General features: G+C 39.6%; 1 protein-coding gene across 2 annotated transcripts in view; it reads left to right on the top strand.

Annotated features, from left to right (window-relative positions):
* The first annotated feature begins 2,828 nt into the window (after positions 1-2,828).
* Positions 2,829-15,100, top strand: part of Galc (galactosylceramidase) — a 38,998-nt gene continuing 26,726 nt past the window's right edge. The window contains exons 1-6 of one of the 2 annotated variants that reach the window (XM_042692596.1): positions 2,829-3,148; positions 7,516-7,584; positions 7,824-7,887; positions 10,036-10,149; positions 12,460-12,599; positions 14,029-14,067. In XM_042692596.1, the coding sequence (XP_042548530.1) occupies positions 2,942-3,148; positions 7,516-7,584; positions 7,824-7,887; positions 10,036-10,149; positions 12,460-12,599; positions 14,029-14,067 (633 nt within the window). In that variant the 5' untranslated portion in view covers positions 2,829-2,941. Of the gene's footprint in view, positions 3,149-7,159; positions 7,420-7,515; positions 7,585-7,823; positions 7,888-10,035; positions 10,150-12,459; positions 12,600-14,028; positions 14,068-15,100 lie in introns of those variants that run through there. The other variant, XM_042692597.1, reaches the window with a different exon arrangement.

The raw sequence follows: 15,100 nt of genomic DNA on the forward strand, positions 1-15,100 counted from the left end.
GGGCTTGAACTCTGGGCCTGGGCGCTGTCCCTCAGCTCTTCAGCTCAAGGCAAGCGCTCTACCACTTGAGCTACAGCGCCACTTCCGGTTTCCTGGTGGTTTATTGGAGATAGGAGTCTCACGGTCTCTCCTGCCCGGGCTGGCTTTGAACCGTGATCCTCAGATCTCAGCCTCCTGAGTAGCTAGGATTACAGGCGTGAGCCACCAGCGCCCGGCCCCATGCTATTTCTAACAATTTGTTAGAGATCTTTGCACCACCACACACATTGCTGCAATATCCAGAGCTATTAGTATATCATTGGATGAACAGATAAATAGAACGTGATATATATATATATATAATGAATGCTATTTAGATTTAAGAAGTCAGGGAACTTTTCCCTCTGTGATAACATAGACAAATCTGGTGGACATCAAAAACAAGGCACAGAAAGACAAATGCTGCAGTTATATGAAGAATCTAAAAGAGTTGAACACACAAAAGTAGAAATTAAGATTTGTGGTTATCAGCAATTGGGGGTAAAGATGTTTTGGGGAGATAAGACCAAAAGATACAAAATTTGTTACATGGGAGAATTAAGTTCAAGAGAACTATTGTATAGGGTGATAGCTAAAAGTTATTGTATTCTTGAAAATTACTGAGAGTAGACTTTTAAGTGTTCTTACTACAAAAATAGTGGGGACAATTCCTATGTTAAGTATCCCAATTTAGCCATTCCATAATGTATATATGCTATTGGGTCACGCATGACCCAATTAAGGATATTTATCAATTAAAGATTAACTTAAGAAAGAAAAAAATTGGACATACAAAGAGACATCAGTTATCTGCACAGAAGAAAGTTATCTACACATCCATAAACTAAGGAGAGAGACTTCAGGAGACACCAAACTTACACTCTCTTCTTGGACTTCTAGCTTTCAGTGAGAAATGCCATTCAGTCTGTGGTATGTTGTCATACAGCTATAGCAAACTACAGAGACACTTATCTGTCACTGAAATCATGTGATCTTTGCATACCAAAAAGACTATTAATTCAAATTCAGCTGTTTCATATGCACAAAATACACTCAAGAAATGTGAAGAGCACAAAATGAATGTTTACGTTGAATACAATAAAATGATGTTTTAGATATTTGTGGTTAAATAAAATATACCTAAAACTACATGTTTCCTACTTTAATGTAGTTACTAGAAAATTTTAAATTGGTTATGCATTTTGCATTATATTTCTGTTGGACAGGATTGTACTAGGTATTTAAAAAAAGATCTTCAGGGCTGAGATTGTAGCTTACTGGTAGATTGCTTGCTTAGCAAGTGTGGACTATGGGTTCTATCTCCAGCACCACTCACACCAGACCCACACACAAAATTGTCTTAAACTGTCAGTTTCTTTATGCCTGGGGCTTTGGAAGCTAGGTGGACTCCTAATGGGTATTGAGAATCCAAAGGGGAATGAACATCTCACAAGTACAATAGAGGAGGATCACAAACTTTCTTGCAGTTCCATCCTTCAAGTAAATCCATGCAGTAACAATTACTGATAGGTTTTAAAGTGGGGAGAATGCACACACAGAGGCTGAGAATTCTTTGCTATGATCTCATTAGCAAATGAGTGGTTAGAACTACGTAGGTGTGAATGTCTCAAAGTTCTTTGCTGTAGGCAACAGAAACTATCTGTGGTTGCCCTGGACAGAAAAATGAATGACTTGGTGAGCATTCAGGAGATGACACAGGGCTGACGAAGCAGCATCAAGCATTGGAACCAGGATTATTGAATTGGTTTGAGTCAGGATCAAAAGACAGCTAGGTCACCCTGCTTGGGCCTTCAGACTGGGATGATACTGTTGACTCTGCTGTGCTGGGCTCTTGAGGTCGCCTCTGATGGTTTTTCTGTGTGGCTGCCTCCTCTCCATTCTGTTAGGGTTCCATCTCAGCTTCTAGTACATTGGTTACCTTTCCAAGTTGAAGATGCAGATTCAAGGAACTGGCTGATAGAGATAGTCACTGTCAAAACTTTTGCTGCTTGATAGCAAAAGAGGGAGGGTCTGGCTCCTTTATTCATGAAGGAGGCAGACTTGCTTTCTATCCTGACTCATGTAGGGGAATCAGCTGCATTAGATCTGGGTTTGGGTGATTATAGACCAAAAACAAAAAAGCAAGCAAGCAAACAAACAAAAAAACCCAAAACTCCAAAGCAAAACCAAAACATACACTAAAAAATTTACACAGATTCATACTTTAAATAACAAAAAATACAGACTAACACAAAGAGAAGAATAATCCATTTATTTTTTTGTTCCTGATGACCTTACATGTGGAAAGAGAAGTACATTCAAAGCCTTATTTTATGTGTCCTGCCTTCCGCTCCTTTGCTAGGTGTGTGTGTGTGGGGGGGGGGGGTCCCCGGAATGGGTGGCTGTCAATGTTGCCCTGGTACAGATGGTCACTTACTGTGTGGTGCTGGGTACTCTGAGCGAGGAATGACTAAAACTTGATGCACTTCATCGGTCTCTCCTTTACAAATGGACGGCCTGAACTCCAGAGGTGAAACGCCTTAGTCATAATTGCCTAGTAGGTGGTGGGGAGAGGTTCGTCTTGCTCTGCCGTTCAGTGGCACGTGGTGGGTGCACCCCAAGACTGGGGTAGGTCATGGTGGGGCCACGCATGGCTCTGATCCTCAGGGGGACCCTGGCTATTTACCATGTTCCATCGGGTGAAGACCAACGGAGTGGCTTAGAAACGTGAAGGCCCACGTCTACCCAATCACTCGCAACCCAACTAAAGGAAAAACCAGATTTTCTCCCCTCACTTCCCCTCCCCATACATCCTCGGGCTAAACGCGGCCCGTAGTCAAAATGGCGGCGTGGGCGTCAGCCACCTCCTGCCCTTTTCCATCATGGCGGCGGCCTGACCCGCCTCCCCAGGCGCTGGAGTCATATGACCCACACAATGGCTGTGAGCCCACGGGAGGCTTCCCGGCAACGCCGAATCCAAGACATGACAGCCGCCGCGGGTTCGGCGGGCCGCGCCGCGGTGCCTCTGCTGCTGTGCGCGCTGCTGGCGCCCGGCGGCGCGTACGTGCTGGACGACTCCGACGGGCTGGGCCTGGAGTTCGACGGCATCGGCGCGATCAGCGGCGGCGGGGTGAGCGGCGGGACGCGCGAGCGCGCGGGGAGCGCCGGGGCTGCGGAGGAGCGGGCCGGGGGCGCGCGGCGCGAGGGAGGGCCGCCGAGCCCGCCCCGCCCCGCCCCGCCCCGTCCCGTCGGCCCCCGCGGCGGGCCGGGGGCTCGATCCCTCCCCTCTCGGCTCGCGGGCGCCTCGCGGCCGGCGGTGGGCGCGTTCCGCCGCGCCCCGCGGCATGGAGGGCTCTAGATAGCTCCAGAGGCGGTTAGGACGGAACGCACGAGCGTCCCGGGGCTGGGAGGTAGAGGATGGGGGGGAATGAATGGGGGCCGGGACGCGGGGAAGGGGCGCGGCGTCTCCCCTCCGCGGGACAGGCTCCATCTGGGGTGCTGGTGGCTGGGTCCCGTGTGGCCAGGAGGAAGAAGGCCGGGTACCCCGAGCCCTCCCGTCCCCGGCCCCCGCCGCCGGCGCCGCCCCGACGGCCGGGGTCGTGGGAACTGCCAGCTGCAGGTGTGGCCCCTCTGGGAAGGCCCCGCGGGCCCGCCAGGGCAGGTGTCCGCCTCCCGCCACCCGTGTGTACGCGGGGAGTCGGTCCTGTTCCCGAAGACTCCAGATGCTTCTTCCAGACTCAAAGACACGCTCAGATTTTCCCTCCCTGATTTTACATCCACAGAGACATAACCAGGTGGTAGTGCTTTCGTCTGGATCCTCTCATCCCATGCCACAAAGCCACAGCCCACACTACTCGCCAGCCTCTAGGTTATGGGATCTCCTTCGTTCATAGTCCCTGGTGGGAGGCGGGGCGGGGGGGGGGGGTTCTGTTCTAATAGTTAACTAGGGTAACTGTGCAGGTAGCTGGCCTGTGTTCCTGGTCTTGGTTATGGCGATTGGGATTAAATATGGCTTGTTTGAAAAGGAAATTCCAAGGTTATTGTAGCTTTAGATGTAAATATTTCCTTAATTTACCCAATGTGGCCTCTGGAACTTTTTTTTTTTAATAGCTTTAATTCATAGTTATGAGCAGTGAACTAATAATCATTGGTTCCTCAGTATTAACATTCATACATATGTAAATGTGTATTAATAAATGTGAATATATGCTATCTCTGAAATAGTTAACTCTTTCATATAACTGAAACTGGGACCCCAGACCCACACTCCAGGAGTTTCACATGTCAGGGTCTCCACTTGCCATATACCTCAAATAAAGAGAGAGGGTGAAGGGTCATAGATTTATTGCATGACAAGAAGTTCACTGAAAGATAGTATGTCATTAAGTCTTAGTCCAGACATTTGCCTTTGTTGTTCTTGGAGTATTTTTCCTTATCTTTGTTACCCTTATCTTTGTTTTGCCACTTTATTTGCAACTTCTTTTGCCCCATGAGATTTATGCTGTCAGATACTTGGACAAGGTTTTCTTTGTTTTGTACCTCAGATCACATGTAGTGCTAATTTTGATTGAGAACGTTAAGGCTCAACTCTTAAAAGTTGCTGGTTTTATTGGGTTCAATGAGAGGGACCTTACATCTTTCAATTCAACTCAGAACAAACCTGAAGGCTTATGTGCTGCAATTCAGCCTGCAGTTGGATCACAGATAACCTCTTGGGGGGATGGTGCTTTCTTGATTTTTTTTTTAAACTAGCTTCAATTTCTAGTTATAAGCAGTGAGCTAATGCATTGGTTTTTCAGTATTAGCATTCATATACATGCAAGTATATATGAATATATATTCTATCTCTGAACTAGTTAAATCTTTCATATAGCTGAAACTGGGACCCAAGGCCCACACTCCAGGAGTTTCACCTGTCAGGGTCTCCACTTGCCTCTATACCTCAAAGAGATATGGTGAAGAGTCAAGAGATTTATTACATGACAAGAAGTTCACTGACAGTATGTCAGTAAGTCTCCATGCAGACATTTGCCTTAGGTTGAGTAGAATTGGTGGTAGGTAGGGGGTGAGGAGGTATGCAAAGATCAAATAGTTTCAAGTCACAGATGGGTTCTGAGGTGGTCAGAGTTGGCCTCAGAAGTGCTCTGATGGTCCATCCTCCCAGGATTGGTCAGATAGACATTACCAGAGTCTTTGATCCTGAAAGCTAGTTTTCTTCTTGGATTTTAAAATGGCTGCAAAAAGTTACTGCAAGAGAAAAAGGAAAGAGATGGAATTAAAAAAAAAAAAGTTTAGTGTACCTAGTTTGTCCTGCTCTCAGTTAATTTGTGGGAGTTAATGATTCTTAACAAAAAGCAGCTTTTAAGAATCTCTTAGATAATGAGGTTCAACCTTTCTGATCTTTACTGTGATATATTTGATGTATAAGTCAAATTTGTATTTATTTAGCTCAACTTGATTCTTAAAATAAAAAAATAAGAATAGGAAAGCCAGAAGACCAATAAATAATGAGAATGATGGCAGCATTGTGTTTGCATACCAGTTAAAATGAATGTCCATGGCTCATGCCCGTGATTCTAGTTACTCAAGATGCTAAGATCTGGTGATTGTGGTTCAAAGCCAGCCAGGCTGGAAAGTCCCCGAGACTCTGATCTCCACTGAACTACTGAAAAAGCCTGAAGCAGAATGGTGCTTCAAGTAGTAGAACCAAAAGCCTTGAGCAAAATAAGATTAGGGACAATACCCAGATTTTGAGTTCAAGCCCAGGACTAGCACCCCTCCTCCCAAACAAAACATTTTTGTTAGTCTCTGACGCCTAATGCAGTATGTAATAGTGTTATAAAAGGCTCTCATTTAGTTGCCAGTATCATAGGGAAACATTTTGATAGTAATGAAGAATTCAGGTCCCAGAAATTATTGTGTACATTTTATCACTTGCCACTTTATGGAAACTTAAAATACTTGGCAGGTTACTTAATTTCTCTACTTGCCTGGTAGAGCTTTGCAAAGGGTAAATATAAGTGAGTATAATTTCTGGCCCAGTAATTTTGGAGATTAGGGAAGAGGAAGTTAACAAAAGTTGAGAGGGAAGGGTGGAGAAAGTAATTTTGAAATCTTTCAAAAGATTTCAAATGTTTTCAAGGCTTATCAGGTGTAAGAAGAGGGTTTAATGATTATTATTGCTTTGGGAATATTAATGTGATAAACAGTTTTGAGGGAAGTACATCAGACAGTGATGGTACCCTATTCTAATAAGGGGAGCGCCTAAGTTACATCAGTGGAGTTGAAGAGTCGAAATGAACTTGAGATGATTATTTAGGATCATTGTTAACTGAGGGAGATGAGAAATTTGATGAGATGGAGAACTCAGGCCAATGTTACTTTTTTTTTCTTCCGTTATGATGGTCTCAGGGGCTAGAGTCTTCCTGTGCTTTTTTGTTCAAGGCTAATACTCTATAACTTAAGCCACACAGCTCCATTTCTGGATTTTGTTGGTTAATTGGAGTTTCACAGACTTTCCTGCGCGGCTGGCTTCCAACAGTGACCCTCAGTTTGTGACTTTCTGAGTCACTAATGTTACAGAAGTGAGCCACTGCTTCCCAGCTGCAATGATATTTATTTTTTTAGTAAGATAGCAAAAGCAGGAGCAGGAGCAGAAGTGCTCCTACAGGAGCACTGCAGGATGTGTTGAGCTACATGAGGTGAGTCTGTGACTCAGTGTCAGGGACTTGAGAAGTTCTGAGTGTGAAAGACTAGATATGGGCACTACTCATGTCTAGGTATGACAGTGTAGAATGGAAGGTTGAGTCCATAAACATTAAGTAACTGGCTCCTGGCATTTACCTGGCAAGTCAATAGTTTGAACATAGGGCCCTATCTGGTTTCCAAGTGTAGGATAGGCTTCTGTTCCTGTTGAAAATCTACCTTTTATTTCCCTTGCTTATCTTGCTCACCAAAAAGAACAGATTTTTGCTAGTTTTGTGATTTCTCTCTGTAAAACTGTCATCTGTCATAGTCTAGGTATGAATGGGTATTGCCCCAATGCTCGCAGTATATGTTTTTCCATTCTTCCTGGTGCTGATCTTGTTTACGATTTCCTTAGTGCATGCTGCCTGGCTGTAGGGATCATTCTTAATAATAATAGATGGAGAAGGAGGGACAAGTTTCCTTTTAGCATTGCTGCTTGTAGAATTTGTTTCAGCCCCAAGCTATTGTTGACAAATGATCCTAGCATAGAATGTCTTAAGTTTCAAGCCAAGTTTATAGTAATGATGTTTAAGACTCTCAGGCCAGAACAATTAGCTGCTGGAAAAACACGAGCTCTAATTATCCAAGGACTGGCAAAGCAAATTCTGCCCAGCAACTTTGGAAATGAACTGTACTTGTCTAAGAGGTAGCCAGGTATGGATGTTCCAGATGGTAGGTATGAAAATTTTAGGCAACTATTTATGACTTGATTTTATTTATTTATACTTTTGATTTTTTTTCTTTTTTTAGGCAACCTCCCGATTTTTAGTCAGTTACCCAGAGCCCTTTCGTTCTGAAATATTGGATTATCTCTTTAAGGTAATTAAAAATAATTATTTGATCAAATGTGATAATGTAGAAAGTTTATGGTGAATTTCAGCTTTAAAATTGATCAGCATTACATTTGAGAAAAATATGGCAAATAACTTCTGGAATAGGCTGCCATTGCAAGTTTTGCTTTTGTTTTCTCACTTGTAAAGCCCAAGGCAGTTACTGATAATTGTCTTGAAGTTTCATCCGATGTAGCACAGTGACAGTACTGTTACTTCTTTCCACAGCCAAATTTTGGTGCCTCTTTGCATATTCTGAAAGTGGAAATAGGCGGTGATGGGCAAACAACAGGTAGGAGCTTTTGGGAAATAGAGTTCTTACCCCAGCATTTTCATCCACCCTGAACCTGTGGAATAAGATATCAGCCTTGTAATAATACCAGTTCTTTTGAGGTTGATTGCTGCTTAGCAGGTTCTTATGTTTTCCTTTCCCTCTTGTTACTCAAAAATTTTATTAAATTATGAATTTTCCAAAAGTATTCAGACTTCAGGTTGCTTATTTAGTTTGGGTAATCAGGAATCAACACCTGCATAGTTTTCTAAAAACTTTATACAATAGAGTAGAGGGACAATTTGAGATGTTTATGGAGAAGTTAAAAAATGATTTGAATTTAGTCTTGAGCATGTAGTGTTGTTAACTTTAAAAGTACGTTGTAAAAATGTAAGTTATCTGTATTTTAGAGTTACAGCTTTAACAATATTATTTTTTAACCATAAATCTTCAGTCTTTATGGCCACCATGTTGAGTGTAGTACCTGTTACCACTTAGTAGTTCATTGGTTCCTGTTTGCCCAGAAGAAAATAAAATAATTTAATAATTAGATATAGCTTAATATTTGTAGGTCAGATTCCCTTATATCTATCTTAACTATAGAGTATCTTCTGTCTACTTGTGTGTTGGTATTCAGTAGACTTTTAGGGTGAAGGGCTTGGCTTTCAAAGGCCCAATGGAATAGGCTCAGTCACCTGCCATATTACGTCAAACAAAGAGTGCGGCCATACTAGGAAGAACAGGAAAGGTGAAGCAGAAACTGTTTTTGAGGGATTGACAGGGAATTTAAGATTTTATTAAAAGGAGAACAAAGCAAGAGTTGAGGGCATTTGTATAGCTAGAGGCTTTTTTTGCATAGCTGGGAACAGTTGGTCAGACTATGGGTAGGTTGACACTAACTCAGGATTGATTCTACAGAGCTGTGAAGAAGTGCTCATGAGAAGCCGAATTGAGTTCCTCCCACCATCTGTTCTGCAGGGTTCATTGTTCCTTGGGGGTAGTTTTGGCCCCTTGTCATAAAAATGTTTATTTTTAATATTTTCATAGTTGCAAGTAATCTATTTTGGTGGTATTGTTTCATCCTCTTTATTAGCCCAACCCTCTTGTGTTAGTAGCCAGCCTCCTGCTACTGATGTTTATTAATTATATACCTGTTCTTAGAATCCAAGGTAACTAGCCACAGGAGACATGACTGAGGAGAGAACTCAGAAGCAAAAAAAGGGGAAGAGGCAGAATGGAGTCAGAAAGGGACAAAATGAAGTTAGTTAGGTCAGTGACTAGTCTCACCTCCAGAATTGAGTGTTTATGTTGGAAGAAAAAAAATGTAAATCGGAATCAAAGGAAGCTCCTATAATAGAAACTTTTCCTTAGCTCCTATAAGATGTCTGGCCAGCTTCTTTTGCTGAAATTATTTAGAAGTAGATATCCCTAAGCAAAAGCAGTTCTTGTCTATTCTGATATTTACCTTTAAGAAGAAATGTATCAGTTTTTTGGTAAAGCCAAGGACAGAGGTTTGTGAAGTATGAAAACATATGAAGACTTTGATGTCAGTTACCTGTCTCTGAGCTTAATGATGTTGCATGTACTATGGATGTTAGCTTGGAATTTTGTTATTGTTGTAGTTGACATGTGTACTAGTTCCTTTTTTCTGGAAATTTATTATATCAAGGTAGTCTATAGATTTTATGTTATAAGGTGTAATAAGAATAAGATTGCAGAGAATAGGATCTCAGAAGTTCAGGGATTCATATTTGGAATGTCTTTGAAAGGTCAAGGTCCAGCTGAATCTCTATCTCTATCTCTATCTCCTTTGGTTATTTGAGGTGATCTCAGTTTTCTTATATATTATTATATATCATATATTCTTCATATTTGGAATGTCTTTGAAAGGTCAAGGTCCAGCTGAATCTCTATCTCTATCTCTATCTGTATCTCCTTTGGTTACTTGAGGTGATCTCAGTTTTATTAATGCTACTTTTAATGTAAAGTTGTAATTCTGTTATTTAAGACCTTTAATGTGCTTTGAAAATGAAGGAAATAATATATCATTCATATAAGATTATTCTTACTTGTCTAGTATTAGGATTGGAACCTGAACACTGCTTTGTGTGTGTGTGTGTGTGGCACCATTATAAACTATTTCCTTTCTTTCTGTTCCTCCACATTCAGATGGAACTGAGCCCTCTCACATGCACTACACATTAGATGAGAATTATTTTCGAGGCTATGAGTGGTGGTTAATGAAGGAAGCTAAGAAGAGGAACCCTGATATTATACTTATGGGTAAGAAGAGAAGCTCATGTTTCTTCAGTCTCTTTCACTTTTTGTGAATCTAGTCTGTTGATAATGAAATAATAACAGTGTTGTCAAGGCCGTGGGCTATCAGCTATAAAACAGGAATTTGTGTCAGGAGTGACTTTTTGTTGCTCTTGCCATATTATGTTTTATCTTTATGATGCTTCCACAGTGAAGTGTTACTCTTCTTGTTTTACAGTAGAGGCAGGGCCAGGGCTAGAGAGATTGTGTAACTGATCTAAGGTCACACGTAATAAAATTCAAAATCAGGTTTAGAACCTGATTCCTTTGCTGTTGTTATTATTGTCTGGTATGTGTAATGTGTTCCTTAATTCAACACCTCAACACAATCTCGCTAATTTGTAAAAGTATACTACTACTTATAATACTAAATTTTGCACTAGTAGGCTCCAATTTTAGAAGAGATACACATGAGATCATGTATTTGCTTTATTTATTTTTTTGTATTTGAACTTAGAGCCTCAAACTTGCTGTCATTTGCTATCACTTGCTACAACTTAGTCTTGCTCTACCACTGCAGCTACACTTCTAGCTCTTTAGCTACTTTTCAGATAGGATGTCATGCTTTTTTACCTAGACCAGCCTTGGACAGTGATCCCGCTTTTGTCTCCCCTGTTAATGTTTTCACATTCACAGATGTAAGCCTACTCTTCCATGGGTTGAGCAATACAGTTCTCAATTCCTATGTACATTGGATATAATTTCTTTGGATAATTGCTCAAGTAAGATTGGATTCATTTCTTGGTTAATTATAGAGCATTACTTACAGAGCCTGTAAAGTATTTCAAACATCCAGAGTAGTAGGATGGTTGCATTGTTTAAAATTTTGCTATTTTGAAACAGGCTTATAAACATTCAGCTTAAGTAATCATCTCTTAAATATTTAACTTCAAGTTATTTAAAAATAATTTTCTCAAAAATCAAAGGAAAATAACACTTTGTAAAATGAACAAAAAACAAAACAATAAGTGAGTTTGTTCTTTCAAATGGGCTTTTGTGAGAAATTACAGAAATGTTTTGAACAATAAAAGCATCACTGGATAGAGCTGTTTTCAAGGCCAAACCTCATTTCAGTATAGAAAGTCAAGCATGTCTAACAAAAACATTCAGTAGCTGAGCATTAAGGTGGTATTTACCATTTCATTGTTTTCAAATGTTCCATTAATTTATTTTTTTAAGTTTGGGGCTCCTGGCATTTAAATTCAGGGCGTCTTACTTGCTAGGCTGGTTTTCAGCACTGTTATTCACTAGTTATTTTTAGGATAGGATCTTACTTCCTACCTGGACACATGCCTGAGTCATGACCTACCTAGTTTCAGCTTCCTGTTGTAGCTGGAATCACAGGCATGCACCCCTGAATCCAGCTCCTCTCTGTGGAAATCCAGTTTTAGCATGTTTAGTGCTCAGCTGTGGGTGAGAAGGGGTCTTCTGAGCTTTGGTGCCTGCGTTGGACTTGCATTTCAGTCCTCCCATCCTCAGCCTCCCAAATGGCTAGGAGTACTGTCCTCTGGTGCTCAGCTAAGGTCACACACTTTTTAATGTAGTGTAGTTAGTTATTTAGAAAAACAAGGATTTCATTGTTTGAATTTTTTCAGTAGTGAGCTAGATTGAAAATATATTTAATACCTCAAGAACTTACCTGTTGAGCTCCTTTTAATATATTATAAATAATATATATTAATATATTATAAGTAATATATTATAAATTATTTAGGATTTGAAATGATAATTAGTGCCTTTCTACTATGGCTATTTTTAAACTTAATCAGTTATTTGAAGAATATGGATTTACTTGATTTATATCATTTGATATACATTTTCCTGTTGAGTCATTAGCATTTACATTGGTATCAATACGAAGTTAGGTTTGCCAAATTTGATTGTTCAACCTATTAATATTTTAAGTAGCCTGAAATTATAAGATGTACTTGTGAATGAGAAATTGCATCATTTGAAATTACCTCAGAGAGGTAGGGCTGTCCTCTGAGAACAGGAATTCAATATTCAACATCTCTACAGGCAGTAGAAATGTTAAGCGAAAAATGTACTATTTTTCTATTAGTAAGTGTCTTTGAGAGCATGATTTATTTTTATTTCATCTTCGTGAAGGGACGTTTGGAATTTGACTCTGGGGATCAATAAGAACTTTCAGTGCCCATAATAGAGAGGGATTTTAGGGATGTGTATGTTTGGTCTCTGGCCTCACTGAGTGATTTTTGGTTGGTTTGTTTCTGAAGTGCCAGCATTTCTCACTCACCTCTTTCCCTCTGTGTACAGGATTGCCATGGTCATTCCCTGGATGGCTGGGCAAAGGCTTAAACTGGCCTTACAAAAATATTCAGCTGACTGCCTACTATATCGTGAGCTGGATTGTGGGTGCCAAGCGTTACCATAATTTAGACATTGATTATATTGGAGTAAGTAGTGTATTTAAGATACAATTTGTTTTTAGACTTTTATTTAAAATAATTTTTAAAAGTAATTTGATTCTATGGTACTTTGTTGGTTGACTGTTTTGTGTCATGTGGCTAATTAGTTTCACTAGTGTCTACTAATAACACAAATTAACCACATATGACCTTTGATTATTCTCTACCCATCCAACTTCTTTCCCACCTTAAAAAGACAAACTGTATGGAGAATATATCTTCTGAACTAGTTTTTAATTTTTTTAAATGCCAATATTATGTTTAAATATTTAAACATAATATTGTGTCTTTCCAGAGCTGCTCCATTGACAGGCTGAAGTATGTTTTAGACTGCATTGTACCTATAGAGTCTCACACATAGTAGATTTCTGCCAAAATTGACCTTGAAGTTTTTCATGCAGTCATGACTTAGATTATCAGCGAGCACATACTGATGAGTTCCTACTGGTGTCGCATGAGTATAACTATAATATTCTGGGAATAACAAAATAAGCCCTTGAGCTTAGTGAGAGAGATAGACATTGGAACAGATGTACTCAACTATTACAAGAAGATTTAGGACAGGAGGAAGAATAGTGCTGTAGGAAGTCAGCAATGTGAACGCATTTGATTTTGTTCTCCTTTTTCAGAATATAATTGAAAATTACGCTGAGAATTCTCTTAAATGTCATAACATCTTTAACTCATAGTGAGACTGAATGTAGGATTGCATTACAATAGTTTTTTATGATGTTAGATATTTAAAAAATGTTACTTGTAAATAATGGGTGAGTCATATCTCAAACTCTTGAAGATCACTTGCTGTAGAGAAGGACTTTGATATGAAACTTACTGTAGCACTTGGACTCAAGGCTCATCTCTGTTGCTGATTGTCTTTGACTACAAAAGCTATAGTTAGAGCTCTAAGTTCCCTTTTAAGTCTAAAGCCCCATGCTCTTAAGAGATTTGATACATTTCCTTTTATTCTTCCTTTTTCATGAAGAGTTTTCTTTGCGTATTCTACCACATCTTTGAGATTCTGCCTTCAAAATTGTTCTGTACAGTATCCTTACTAAGATTCAGCTTTTAAGTATACCTTTAGAGGTCAGGTTGGAATTGGTATAGCAATCCTTATATCTATTAGTTCTCCACTGCTCAATATAGTCCTAGTACAAAAAAAAAACTACCATCCTTTCTTGGATGAATGTATATTTCATTGTTGGAAATCCCTGTATTTAGAAAACATCCACAAAATATTTTAAGGATTTTTAAAGAATAATAGTTTAGAAAGATAAGTGCTGTCTGATTTGTATCTGTAAATTCTATGAAAACATATCCTGTAAGGTGGGAAAATGGCTTATTAGATACAATAAGAAGTGGAACGAGAAGACAAATATCTTAACTCTGAATTTAAACTTTCTGACTATTTGTTTTACAGATTTGGAATGAAAGGTCATTTGATGTCAATTATATCAAGGTTTGTACAACTTCATTATTTTACATATTATTTTGTTACTTGTGAATAATTCTTTATGTTTCCATACATGGAAATAATAAGAAATTAATAGTAGAAACACTACACTTTTTCATAGAACAATTATTATTTTGGTAGTTTTGATATTAAACTGTAATCCTCTGCTAGGATTATTCTAGACATATACTAATTATTACAAATGAGAGAAACCATGAAGCCTATGTTTCTTTGGGTCTGGCTTACTTCACTTAATATGATTTTTTTCCCAAGTCTTTCCATTTCCTTACAAATGGAGTGATGCCATTTTTTCTGATGAAAGCATAGAATTCCATTGTGTATATATATTGCATTTTTTGATCCATTCATCTACTAAGGGCATCTGGGTTGGTTCCCTATCTTAGCTATTGTAAATAATGTTGCAGTGAGCATGGTTGTGCTGGTGGCTTTATTATGGCCTTGTTTGTGGTCACTTGGGTAAATGCCCAGGAGTGGGATTGCTGGGTCATAGGGGAGCTCTATGTTTAGTCTTTTGAGGAATCTCCATACTGCTTTCCAGAGTGGTTGAACAAGTTTACACTCTCACCAACAATGTAGTAGCATTCCCTTTTGGTCACATCCCTACCAGCATCTAGTGTTGATTTCTTGATAATGGCTATTTTACCTGGGGAGCTGTATACATACGACCATATAAAATGATGCTTATTGAAATGAACTCCAAGATATAGAAACAAGAGTTTTTTCTTTGTTGTTGTTGTTGATTTTAATGTGCTGTGTGAAGCTATTTCTTTTTTTTTTCTTTCTTCCCTTCGGTTTATCCCCTGTTGTCACTGTATTTGATTTTGGTACCCTGTGTCTTGTACACACATTTATCTGATTTGGGAAAGGGAAGTGCAACAACAAAATGGTGAGACAGAGGACAAATGGTGAACCAATACAGCAGTGATACTCACAAGACACTATGTTGGAAATGAATTTTACAACTTTGTGAAGGGAAGTTGGGCGGGAGGGAAAGTGGGAGGAAAATGAGGGAGAGTTA

Source organism: Dipodomys spectabilis, unplaced genomic scaffold, assembly GCF_019054845.1.
Source record: "Dipodomys spectabilis isolate Male_0828 unplaced genomic scaffold, ASM1905484v1 ptg000157l, whole genome shotgun sequence".
Lineage (NCBI taxonomy): Eukaryota > Metazoa > Chordata > Mammalia > Rodentia > Heteromyidae > Dipodomys > Dipodomys spectabilis.